Raw genomic sequence first — 13,680 nt, 5'->3', positions numbered from 1 at the left:
GGCTTTTTAGCAGTTACAGTCTTGGCAGCCTTTTTTAAAGCTACGCAATTTGAAATATTGCCCTTTGTGAGACAAAACCCTTATTTTTTACACTCAAGATCAACACATCAACAGGGCAGATAACAGCAATATAACAGTAGAGGATAACAATAGTTATTAACCAAATGTATTTATTTCTGCAACATGTTCTTGTCCTCCTCATGAGCGCACACGCACACACACAAACACACATCCTTGCAAACTCCATTTAAATACATGACGTGAGAGCCAGCATTATCTCACTGTTTGCTGCACATGCTTTAATAAAATGATACACATATTTACAGAATCCACAAATTTTTGAATTTCGCCTCATCCCCTCCCCAGCAAAGACAAAATATTCTTCCAAACTCGTAGTTCCCCTCTCGAGAAGAAAAACAAAATATAACACTTACGGGTGGATTTGAAAATCACCCACAATTAAAAATAAATTCAGCAGAGAAAAAAACAAAAGAGGGAAAAAAAAGAGATGGAAACAAAGAGAAAGAGCAATGGATCTTTTGGCCAGTACAACACAGCAGTGCGTGGAGTTTAATAACAGCGCAGATATGGCAGTAACACTGAAATAGCTCATAAAGTCTATGTACAAGGTCACAATAACGGCGGTTGAGCCTCCCGTGTCGGATTCGCTCACAGACATGAGCAAGCCTCGTCAGACGAACTCTGAGGAAATGGAGGGGAAAGATGCCTTGGCTTCTGGAAAGCCCCGTAAGAGCAGATAATGTGGAAAGGGCATAGCAGAACGTTTTATCTTTGCAATTTCTCCCTCTGGTTTTCATACCTGTATCTTTCTACATCTCTTGACTATTCTGTAGTAGAATTAAACAGAAATAAGGCACAATAACTACGCTGACTGTTTCATTAACGGGGAGAGCGCTGTTGACCAATGAGCTGACGAGCTGATCCAATTAAACTACCCTACTAATCTTCCCTTTTCATCCCAACCAGCCGTTCTGATTTATACAGTTCAAATAAAACAAGTTTTATGGCGATAATGCTAACGATACCCGAACCCCCAAAAACATTTCCCATCCCTAATGTTTTACAATCACATTGTGACAAAAATTGCTACACACTATTGGTGCACACAATACAAAAATTGCTGAGCACCCGCCCACCCCAGACCCACCCAACCTTTGGATTGATTGGCTGATGGCAGACAATCTGGCTTTTGGATTGGTTACTATTTCCATTCAACATTTACTTTGATTTAAAACGACAACGTTTTCATAGTCAGCGAATAAGCATGAGATTTAAATGCTCCAGAAGTGTTTGAGACGCGTGTTACAATAATCACACGCACAACAACAACAACAAAACTTAAATGGAAACAAAAATAATTAAAAGAGACCCCAGCTGCGGTTTTGAACCTGTTGTGTACTGAACTCCAGGCATCTGCCCCACTCTATGTACGTGACTTTAGAGGTCCTGAATGGTGAAGTCCCCAAAGAAAATGAAGTGTATGTGAAAAAGAATGTATGTGTAATCAGTGTTTTCTCTTTCCTCCTTTTTATTCATATCTTCGCATTGTCAGTCCAAACCTGAACACGCAAATATGCAGCATGCTATAAAAGCCTCAGGCCGTTTCACTCTCCGTTGAGCTGTAGGGTAGATGACGGAGGGTTTGGGGTTTAGACTGCATGACGGAAGATCTAGGGTGTAGAACCGGTGTAGTGTTTGAGGGTATTTATGCAACGAATCGGGTGTTTAGGTGTGACCTGAAGATGGAAGGGCAAGGACAAAGGAGCTGGATTAAGGAGAAGTATCAAGAGCAGACAAGAAGAGTACAAGAAACTCTGACAGGCTATTGGTCTGTTTTGGTAAAAGAACAGTCAGAACAGCAGGGGCTTTTAGACAGACGCATTTATCTCAGCTGTGATGGAGCAGTAGTGGGGACACTGTACGATTGAGGTAAAGGGCAGATTCTGAGGGGCTTTTCTTGCTGGGGGTTAACAATTCTGGATGGTGGCCTTCTCAGTCCTGGGCTTCAGCTGCTGTAATGATTCAGCAGATCATTCATGTTTTTGATGATCCTTCATGTCCTCCTCATCTGTGTACTCAGATGGCTCATCTCCTGGCTTCAACAAACGGCCAACGTAGTCATATTTTTCTGAGAGAGACAGAGGGTAAGGGAGAGAGAGAATGAGAGGAAATATTAATGGTGATAAGTTTTAATGCAAGATGGCATTTAGCCTATTTCTTGTACATCTTGTGCACACATTTTATCCCTTTTGGATGGACCTGTCAGCCCCTGTGGGCTGTAAAAACTTTCTACATCCATAGTGTTTACTGTAGTAAAACTTTTTTGTCATTCAAAATAAATAAATCCATTTTTTTGGGCCTATTCAACATGTAGAATCGGCGTCAGATCGTCAGTGACACAGAGAACTCTGAGTGGCTGTTCAACTTCGTGAACGAATAAGTGCACGAGAATAAGAGCAAAAGTGATGAAAGTGAACAAGTAAATCAAAACTGATATTCAAACCGGTAAGCAGACGCCGCTTTGTTTATGGTTCATATACCTGCAGTCTTATTTTCGCTGTCCCTTTTGGAATGGCGAATATATCTGCTTAAATTGACAGTTATCTCCTTCACACAGAGGCGCAGAGTGTGCATGCTAGTCGACAGTCCTTTTGGTGTGTTCAGGTGGTGTTTTTCCCTCGACGCAGACTAAAGTCTTTCATCAGTGGTGTCGGTTTGGTGTCCCTATCAAACTTCCCCCATACGTGATTTTAAAACAGAAGACGGTATCTAGATTTCACTTCTGCTGTTAATGGAATTTTGGTAGGCTGCATGAATTTCACTATGAGATGGATAGTCTAATCATTATATAGTTCAGATGGGCTACAGGTTATTTTTATGATAGGTCAAAAACTGTTTATTTTTAAATCTGATCGTTGGTAGTATTTACTTTCAATACAAAATTATTTAATCAAATACTGCATAATTTTCATAAAAAATACAAGCATTAAAAGTCTTTTCCCAAAAGGTACATCATGAAAAGAGGGGTGTGGGGTGGGTGTCATCTCATAATCAGGGTCATTTTATATTCTGAACAAGATGTTCCAGAATGAGTGATCAATTTTAGAGGGCTTTTAACCATGAATTCATCTCTGGTATCACCAAGGCAAACAAGCAGTGTGAAAAAGCTGTGCGCTTATTTGTCAAACAGCATTAACCTGTCATATTTTAGCCTGATTTTCCCCACAGGCGGTGACAGGAGTGTCGTAAAACTTATCACACATTCCCTCATCTCACACAGCAACACAAACAGATGAGACTGTAACTGGTCCTACTTGATTCGCTCCGAGCGGGATTCAAACCGGGATCTCCGGCTTGGGAGGCGTCAGTCACTAGCAAACCTCTTGAGGCCAGGGGAGTGAGGTTTACAAGCAACTCTTACTGGCCTACATCTGCTACAACACACTGAATCAATCTAGATCAGTTGAGTGTAAACTATGGCTGGCTGGGCATTGACACAAATTTAACAATTTAATTAGATTTTAATTCAAAATCTTGTGATTTGTTTTGGTTTAAATTCAATTTGATTAAATATAGATTAATTGTGGAGTATAAAGTACAGTACATTAGCCTGACAAGCCAGACCCACATCAAGATGTTTAGTCTGGGAACTCGACATTGACAGGGCTCAGCCTGAGGGGCGGGATAAACGGTTGTCTTTAAAACTCCCTCTGCACGCAATAGGATAGTGGTACAACCAACCAGAGCAACAAAGGTGAAGCGGAGCTAATTAGATTAAACTTTTGCCGTATTTGGTTTGCAAAACTCCGGACACATCTTCCAGTCTTAAGAATGACTTCAGCGCTGTTCTTTGTGCTTTTCTCAAAGAAAAGCTTAACGCCAAGTCTTCCAGAGTCGCTGCCAAAGCCAAATCGAAAGACCGCTTTCGCCAGCTTCTTTGTTTACAAGTCATTATGTTAAGCCCCGCCCACTGACTCTATACACAATGTGATTGGCCCGACCAGAGTTTGGTTTTTCCAGCTTGCAAGTCTATGGAGAGTTGCTAGATGCCCTCGCTGCAAATTAGATATGCTGCCGCTATGGTGCGTCTAGATTTCTAGGGTAACAGTACATGGCAAATATTTGCAAGGAAAAAGAAAAACTCTAAACTAATGCTGTAAAGTAAAGTATACATTGCACCTCAGTTGGTACATTACTCATTTAAATAGCACCTACGTTTTTTTTGTAACATTATAATACATTTATGACTTATTTGTCTCTACCAATCTGTTTTAAACAAACATATAAATAGTGGCTGTCGTGACAGATTTATGCAAAAATACACAATAATGATTTAAGTAAAAAAAAAAAAAAACAATGAATATGCAATACAGTGCACACATTGCTAAATTGCTTCCCTCTGAAGTTAATTTTTTAAGCTGACTAGAAATTTTGAAACTGTTTTTCTGGGGTAAATGTAATTTTGTGGCATTGTTTACAAGCTTTTTGAAGTTTTTCAACGATTGAAACTGATCGAGTGATTACATGACATATGATACAGATTTCTGTAAGTTATACTGTATCTTTTAACATATCTTCTGATGTTCATTCATGCATATTTCCAACTATAACTAGGAGTAAAGTAGAAGAGATGCTACTTTATGCCACATGCCACTTTAACCGAGGTGCTAAGGTTCTGTTAACTGTTACTAGTATGTCAATTTTTAGCTGACATCACAGTTCCTCACAATATTCACTTGTGTGTGCTTATATTATATATATTTTTTATATATCTCAATCTCTCTCATCTACAAGTGACTATTAAAGGTTTCTGTCACTCATCTTTTAGAGAAAGTATACTGTAAACCATCAGCTTTGTACTGTAAATGCATTACCTATCCAGTTACATTAGATTTACAGATCAACCCTAACCAGCACAACAGGTACATCATGCAAAGCTTGTGGAAGGAGGAGTGACTGAGAACTTTCTACAAATAACTGCATAACTATCCTACTGCATAATAGAGGCCATTCAAATCTTACAGACATCGTTCGATTATTTTGTGGAGGAATTGTTTTGCTTACCCATGAACTGCATCTCCCATTCTCGAACACTTTCCATCTGTACAGCGTTCAGGTCTGAAAGGTCATCGTACTCGTCCCGTAATGCATCTTTCTCTAGGCAGAATGTTGCCAAACCCCGAGAAGCATCACGTCCCGCGAAGATCCCGTAGGGGCCCTCTGGAATGACAGACATACTGTGAGAATAAAGGTCAGCAAGACAAATTAAAAAACTTCTACACATTATAGGTACAGAGAACACAACTGAAAGTGAAATACTGCCAGGGCTCCACTAATTATTGTTATTTAATTATTGTTTGATTTGAAATTAATTTGGGAAAAGAATCTTTAATTTGGGAAAAGTAAAAAAAAAGAAGGCGGCAAGTTAAAGCTAAGCTAAATGTCCCACCAACAATAAAATATATCTTTGAAAATAAAGTAAAATTAACTGACTTTTAATAAATATTTGTCTTTGCGATGTAGCATAAGTAAGGTTAAAAGTGGTTAAAACAACAATACTTATTATTATTATAAAAATAAACAATAATTAGGATTATTATTATTATTAACAGTATACTACTAATAAGTAGCAGAAATTGTAAGTAGCAGTGTATTGTACTACTAATAGTAGAATTGATAATACAAATAAAAGACATTATTGTACAAAAATTCTGAAAAAAATGTATAGAAGCCAGCTGAATTGCAATCAAAACAAAACACCGCTATGAATCGACTAAAAGAAAACAGCTTTAGAGTCAGTGGGTCAGACAATCCTAGACAAGCTGACACCAACCACACAGCTGGGATGAATGAAGCCGCTCACACAAACCAGAGGAATGCAGGTAAACACACAGGTACTTCAGAACAGCTGTGAGCGGTTCTGTAAATAACACACTGCACTGAAGAAGGAAATTAATGCGAGATGTCATGACAATACTCAACACCAACAAGAATCAATCCCAGCTGCGCACAGGCCATTCAGGCCACACCTTTCGTCCCAAACCTGAGCACAACCGACTGATGTTTCAGTCACCTAATCGAGATGTGATAAAAGAAAGGACATGAACGTCTTGCACACTGAATCCATGATTTATAAATAATACGACTGCAAAAGCCAGATCATAACTGACGATGACTATGCTACTCTGGCATGTGCAATTTCTTCTGTTCTTGTGTCAGTGAGACAAAGCTTTAGTCAATGTTTATTCAGAACAGAAGGCAATAGATGAGGAAAAAGGCCTCTTTTTTTTGGTTTATCATCTGATTTTCATGTGTTAGCTAGCTCTCTCTCTCTCTCACACACACACACACTCACTCACTCACTCTCTCACTCTCTCTCTCTCTCTCTCTCTCTCTCTCTCTCTCTCTCTCTCTCTCTCTCTCTCTCTCTCTCTCTCTCTCTAGCAGTTGAGCAACAATAATCTTAAAAGATACCAGAGGTCCAGCCAAACATTGACCAAAAACATCAAGCTGCCCTATGGTCCAGTGATAACACAGCACGTCTGCCTACAAAGTTCAAACCTTTGCCATAGTCTCAAAAGGTTATAAATGAATACAGCAACAGGTAAATAAAACCGATCTCATATTGTGCCTGTGTGAAAGGCTGCAAGATGGCCCACTGGACTAAAGGTGTCTAAAGGAGTGACGCACTGGTTCGATTCTGGACTACTGCTGACACAACACCTTGAATGCCCCGCGCTCCTCCATAAACACCGCAGATGGTCAGATAGCATATCTCATATACAAATATAGCTGAGGGAGATGCAAGACCCATTCATAGGCCCTTAGCTTGCACTGTGAATCACAACTTGTTAAATGCAATCAAAGGGCAAGTTAATCCAGATTTTGTGCGTGCTCTCGGTTTCACTTCTGAGCTGGGTCTCCAAATATAGATTCCAGACAGACAAAAGACTGCTGTTCTGGCTTTAAGGGCAAAATATTTCAAAAACTATCTGCAGCTAACAGTGATTTTGCACAGCAGCTGCGAGTCTAAAAACCACACTTAAAGTACAGGGGAGCAAAAAAAATTCTCCTGCAGGGGAGGGAGAAAGAAATGAGCCTCAGTGCTTGATTTCTTAACCAAGGCTACTGCTAAACTTAGATGACCGTCATAACAAATCAAGCTGTTAACTTTACAAGTTTAAAATAAGCATATTGATATTGTGCATACGTGAATGTTCTACTGGTACAGTACATACCTGCTGGGTATGCCAGCACATGGCTCTCACCCCGTTTGTCCACGTCACGCATGGCTCTCGTTCAAAAATGCACTGACATATCAGGTCGACGCCTGGGAAAGAGTTCACCGAGGCAAAACAGAGCAGGAGAAAGGTGACCGCAGTTATGAGTAAGACAGCAAGGGTCCGTCAAGAGGTTGGCAAACTCCAACAAGACATCAGACCAAACTGTGCATCACCACAACAGAGGTCTTTTGGAGAAAGAGGCTATGCATGACTTTACCCTGACCAGTATGAGCTGCTCATTAGCTTTCCTCTGACCAGAGTACTGGCAACTATAAGCTGGTTAACACACAAGCTCTTCTCCTATGGCAAGCCATTGTTTCTTAAAACTAACTAGTATTTACTTTTAGGTTACTAGTACTATTTCCAAGTTTAAAAAGTGTCCCTAATAATCTAATTGTATATTACTATTTCACTAGTAACTCAATATTGAGAAGCACCTATTTAATATATTCTTTAAAATAAAGTGTACTTAGAAACATAGAAAAATAGTACTAGTAACAAAAATAATTACTGGCTAGTTTTAAGGAATATACTGAACAGATGCTTCTCAATATTGGAGTAAAAACTAATGAGTAGTTACTAGTGAAATGGTAAAAGAAACAGTTACATTACTGGTAACACTTTATTTTAGTGGACTTTTTACACATAACTTGTACTTGCTAACTATAATAATAACAGTCGAATATTCATGATTACAAACCAAACTAAACCTACAGTGCACATGTTGTTAATTAATATTACTTGGTACTTGTGTGTAAATACACTGTAACAATGATGATGAGTGATGACACCTTAAAATAAAGTGCAACATGGAATGAAAAATAGTACTAGAAACAAAAATAGATACTGGTTAGTTTTAAGGTGTCATTGTTGGGGTATTTACATACATATGTACCAAGTAATATTAATTAACAACATGTGCTTAGTACAATAGGTTTAGGTTGGTTTGTAAGCATGCATTTTTACTGTTATTAATACAGCAAAGTGTATGTAACGTGAAAAAAGGACACTAAAATAAAGGGCTACCAGTAATGTTATTTTACTAGTAACTACTGCTCATTATATTAGTATTTATTCCAGTAGTAGTGATTATTATCTATTGAAGTATTGGGGACTAACTGAATTGACTAATCAATACTGAAGTAAGTAACTCTAGCATCCAAGCATTCTCTAGTACTTGTTACCACCAACAAACCCAGTTGTAACATGTAACTATTATTAGTATTAATAAATCTAAATCTGTGGTACTGATATTATATTAACTTCCAGACTGGTATGTGATCCAACTGTTGCTGGAAGTGGAACCGATTCCAGTTTTAGTATTAGTAATAAAAAAAATTAAACGAGTTGAATATGTCCATGTTACAGTGTAGTGCCGAGTAATATTAAATAATAACCACATCTATTTACTATAGGATTAGAGCTTGGTTTGTGGTTAGTTGATTGTAATTATCCAAAATGCACTGCTATTACTATTGTACGCACACGTGACGTTTAACAAGAACATTTTTAAATGTTAGCTAATACACTAATAAGATACGAATACTTGTTTAGTATTAACCATCCCAATAGCTACTAGTATGAATTCCAGGTTTACTAGACTTTTGTTTACTGGATACTACTAGCTTCTCCACTGCTTAAGTTAAAAACACCACTGAATGTGGGTGTGAGCGTGAGCTCCTTACCGCGTCCGTAAAACTTTTTGCCACTGGTCACATCGAAGACCTTGGTATTGACTGCCATGAGGATGCGCGGGTTCTGCACCCCGTCGTACTCGTTCAGCTGCTGCAGGGTAAAGTCGCGTCTCCTCATCTTGGGCAGCGGCGAGGCCTCGCTGCCCCGGCCCGCGTCCGCACCCGCCCTCCTCCACCACCGCACGTAAAGCACGTAACACGCGGCAAGCACGAGCACTAGGACGCTGAGATTGAGCATCATGCCACTTATACCGAGACCGGCCCCCGCATCCGACTCCTCCGTCGTCCCCTGCCCGCCGCTGGTGTCCGCCGCTGCACTCCTACCGTCCCCATCGTCCGCCATACTGCAACGATAGCGCCTTCCCATCGAACGCGACCGCCCGCCCAGCTGGCACGCAGAAGCGCGTCTGATTGGATGCCCGTCGCCGGAACACCGCGTTGGCTCCTGGCATTTGTAGTTTTCTGTCAGCATGGCGCCTACAAGACCGCCAAGCGAATGCTACCAGACAAAGGTTTCAGATAATGAAAAGGCGCTAACTGTTATGATTATATTTATTATTAGATAACCGCGATTAAATACAACAATCTTCAGAAATATGGTTATTAATGAACCTGAAACTCAAGTAGCCTGTTTCATATTGAAAAATCTATCACACACATTAAAAAAATTAACGTGCATTGAATACAAAACTGATTTAACGATAACTGTTTGAAATATTACATGGCAGGCTAAATCACTTTATAATTAGTTAGTGGTATATATTAGCCTTCAGTTAGTCACTAATAATTATTCAATAGATAGTAGTCACTATAATAAATACTAACATAATGAGCAGTAGTTACATGCAAAATAGTGAAATATACAATTGCATTACTGGTAACATTATTTTAGTGTCCATTTTACATGTTACATACACTCACTATATTAATAACAGTAAAATATGCATGATTACAAACCAACCTAAAACTATAGTAAGCACATGTTGTTAATATTACTTAGTACTTATGTAAATACACTAACAATGACACCTTTAAAAAAGTGTAACTGAATTACTAAAAAGAAAAATAGTACTAGTAACAAAAATACATACTGGTTAGTTTTAATGAATATATTAGATAGACACTTCTCAATAGTAACTAACTAGTGAAATTGACTCTTGACTCCAGTTTCTGGATACTTATTGATATTCTTTAAAAGTGTCTGTTATTTAGAATATCTAAAGTAATTGTTTACTGTGTATACTAAATGTATCACTTACAAAAGAAGAGCTGCATTGCACTCTGCACATTGTTGTGTGTTTTTTTTTTTTTTTAAGAGGTGCTCCCAGTCACAGAAAACCAGGAAATGCCATGCAATTTTATGGAGGCTTGCAGGCCTGAAACATTTTAAACAAATTTCTATAGCAAAAACACATGCTTGTGCTCAGCTCTAAAATATTGGGTAAATATCAGTCTTTGTGAGAACAAATGATTATTTTTTTATTAATGTATATATTTTAAAACATCCAGTAATCCAAAAAAAGTTTTAAAAGGTGTGGAAACCTGATGTAAAACCCAATATAATGACATTACACTGCACACTTGACAATAAATACAATATTATTTTGGGGTTTTATAAACAGATTTTAATATATTTTATGTTTTTTTTACATTTTACAATTATGAGGAAAGAAAAAATTAAACCGACATGCATACCAACACACAAGCGCACACAAACAAAAATATCACAATAAAATGAATCAATAAAAATGAATTGATTGAAATTCGAGTTACTACTAATATTTTTTTATGTACAGTTTTCATAAGCAAATATGATACAATCGGGACATCAATTCAGTGTCTGATTAATAATCATAAGCAAGAAAAAAACACTGATTTGTTGTTTTCAGCAAAGATCCAACCTGCAAAATAAAAATGCAAATAAAAGTATTCTCTGGGCCGCCATGTTTGCAGTCATTTACACTCTCTCTGTAATATCAATAAAAAAAAGATTATAATCAATTAAGATTTCAAAAGAGAGTAAAACAATAAATTATCTCAAACTCAACTCCAATAGGATTCAAAATTTAAAAGGAAGGATAATTCCTCTCAAAAAGATAACATTTCTTAGAAACTTCAAGTACACAGACGTTTTCCAATTTAAGTCAAAATTAACAAAAAGTTCAAAGATGTTTTCTCTTACTCTACTCTGCACCTAAACTATAGGAAGGGGAGATCGCCACCTCCGTGACGTGAACGGCACAATATTCGTTTAAAAGCAGGAACATCATGTAGTTCCTGAAGATGTTAACACTTTTTACAATCCCTCGCCACTATGGCCTGATATCTATGTACTTCTCCGATTTCAGCTCAGACACTCAGCTAATCATAAAAGCATAAAGAACTTAGTATTCCATCAATGTCATATTTCCTACACAAGCTAAAAGAGCAACAAAAAAAAGAACATTTCCAAAAAGCTATATAGTGTGTTATCTTGTGTCAACATCAGTTCAAGAGATTTTTTGTTTGTTTGTTTGATGAGCTTTTTTGTGACTTTTTAAAATAAATGAACTAAATGTGTGTGCTGTGCAGGACATGCACAGACACAAATTAAAAATACTTTTAAACAAAGAAAGATTATTCATTATTTATGCTAACAGAGCTGTAAAATTATATATATATATATATATATATATATATATATATATATATATAGCTTTTGAAATGTAAGGCAATTGCAAAGGTAAAATACATTTTTAAAAGAGATAAAACTGCATTCGATGTAGGAATGCATCTTCTGTAAACTTTACAGCAAAACAAGTTCACCATGCGTACTTGATTCTGAAACTACTAACTGTGGAAACAAGAAAAACAGATCTTATGAAATTTAACCTGTCCAGAAAAAGTGTCTTGCACAACACAAAGACATCTCTGGTTTACTCTTCAGTTTGTGAATGCAGCGGCCTGACAGTTGGTCTTTGCTCTAACAGTTGACTGGCTCACTTCCGAGGTTACGCTGTAAAACGTAAGCCTGCACCAGAGCACTGAAAATCTTTCACAGCTCTAGAGTTAGAATCACTCAAATTCTGAATATAGTGTAGTAAGGGCCTCATTTCTTTGGCTGTTGGGCTTCTTTGTTTTTGCTGGTTGCCGCCTCTCCTTTGCGAACATCTGATGAGGTATTCTTCTTCACATTCTCTTTGGGTGGGGCTTTTGTAGACGGGTCATTAGCTGCACTGCTCTTGGTGGTCGGAGGTGCTGGTTTCTGATTGGCTGAGGCTGCCTTGGCTGATGGTTGATTGGTAGTTTTCGTTGTCGTTGGGGCAGCGGCCTGATCAGTCGTGGCTGTTTTTGCCATCCCTCCAACGGTCGGCTGATTGTCTGAAGAGGTCTTGGAGACGGGGGCCTGTTTCGATGATGATGTAGAGTTGTGTCGCCTACGTTTCACCTCGTCTCCTGTGGAGGACGAGTGTGCTTTCCTCCTTACTCCTTCCTCTGCCATTGGTGGCTAAGAGCAGGGAATAACATTAGATTTAGATTGCAATAGACTTATATTAAAAGGGTTAGTTTATCCAAACCCGTAAGAGCATGGGCGTCGGAAGCAAATAAAAAGTGGGTGGGTCCTCTCACAGAATTTTATTTTACTAGAGTAACGTTAGATGCCATTTACAATAAATACAAAAATACCGCAATTTACTAAACGATTGATTGGGCCAGAAATCACTGAGTTATTTACCGTGGCTATAGTCTAGGGGTAAGACACATGTCTAGGCATGTGCCGATATCAATTTTTCATGTTGCGATTAATTGATGAAGTTTTATCACGATATACGGTATTATCACGATATTGAAATAAGTTGCAAAAAAAAGTGTTTCCATAGCATAACAGCTTTAAAAACTATTTTTGTAAGAACAAAAATAACTGAATGTTTAAATACAATAATGCACCAAAAATATATACAGCTCTGGAAGAAAAATTAAGAGACCCCTCATTGAGAAATCAATGTTATATGGTCTCTTGATATTTTTCAGAGCTGTAAAAGTACAATTTTCAAACAGATTAAAGTGCAAAAGAATTAGGCTATAAAGAACAACAGGTAAGCTTACAAATTACAATAAGGTCTCATTATTTAATGCATTCACTAAGATTGAACAATAGCTACATTTGGTACAGAAAGTATAATGTTTTTGTTAATGTTAGTTAAGAAATACTGATCATTGTTAGTTTTATCTTAGGTCCATTAAAAAAGTTATTTTGATTTTAATGTTATTAAACAGTAACTAAGAAATTAACATAGAATGATTAATTCTTTATAAGTATTTTTCATTGTCAGTTTGGTAATAATGAATTAACATGTTAACTAATGAAGTCGTATGTCTCAAAGTTTTACTGAACAATAACGAATAATCAGAACACTTCTAATTGTTAGGGCATGTTGTAGTCCAGATTAAAACATACAAATGTTTAAGTTTGAAAATAAATAGGCTATTAAGTCTTTTAGTATTAAGTATTAGGTGCTGTGATGAACAACATTGAGATTACAAAAACGCGTTTTTTGTTTGTTTGCTGGTTTCCGGGGTAACCGCTCCATTCTGCAGTTCATCAGCGCCCTCTGCTGTCACTGAGCGGCACTTCATTAGCGCGTCTCCTTCACTCGTTCAGTCACGTGCAAACGCACGTTGGGAATACAGCAGTGTTGAGC

General features: G+C 37.7%; 2 protein-coding genes across 3 annotated transcripts in view; both read right to left on the bottom strand.

Moving 5' to 3' along the window:
• Window positions 1-153: 153 nt before the first annotated feature.
• On the bottom strand, window positions 154-9,358 carry pgrmc2 (progesterone receptor membrane component 2). Its single transcript, XM_067455126.1, has 3 exons — window positions 8,990-9,358; window positions 5,086-5,241; window positions 154-2,149 (listed from the first exon to the last, which is right to left on the bottom strand). The coding sequence occupies exons 1-3, from the start codon at window positions 9,339-9,341 to the stop codon at window positions 2,052-2,054; spliced, it is 606 nt and encodes a 201-aa protein (XP_067311227.1). The 5' UTR covers window positions 9,342-9,358; the 3' UTR covers window positions 154-2,051.
• A 2,317-nt stretch (window positions 9,359-11,675) lies between these two features.
• larp1b (La ribonucleoprotein 1B) overlaps window positions 11,676-13,680 on the bottom strand; it is a 41,927-nt gene continuing 39,922 nt past the window's right edge. Inside the window, exon 18 of one of the 2 annotated variants that reach the window (XM_067455125.1) lies at window positions 11,676-12,485. In XM_067455125.1, coding sequence (XP_067311226.1) covers window positions 12,087-12,485 — 399 coding nt within the window. In that variant the 3' untranslated portion in view covers window positions 11,676-12,086. The remainder of the gene's footprint in view (window positions 12,486-13,680) is intronic. The other variant, XM_067455124.1, reaches the window with a different exon arrangement.

The sequence above is a fragment of the Pseudorasbora parva genome, chromosome 10 (genome assembly GCF_024679245.1).
Source record: "Pseudorasbora parva isolate DD20220531a chromosome 10, ASM2467924v1, whole genome shotgun sequence".
In the NCBI taxonomy this organism is placed as follows: domain Eukaryota; kingdom Metazoa; phylum Chordata; class Actinopteri; order Cypriniformes; family Gobionidae; genus Pseudorasbora; species Pseudorasbora parva.
Note: the sequence above shows the minus strand (reverse complement) of the source record. Positions and strands in the feature narration are given on the sequence as shown.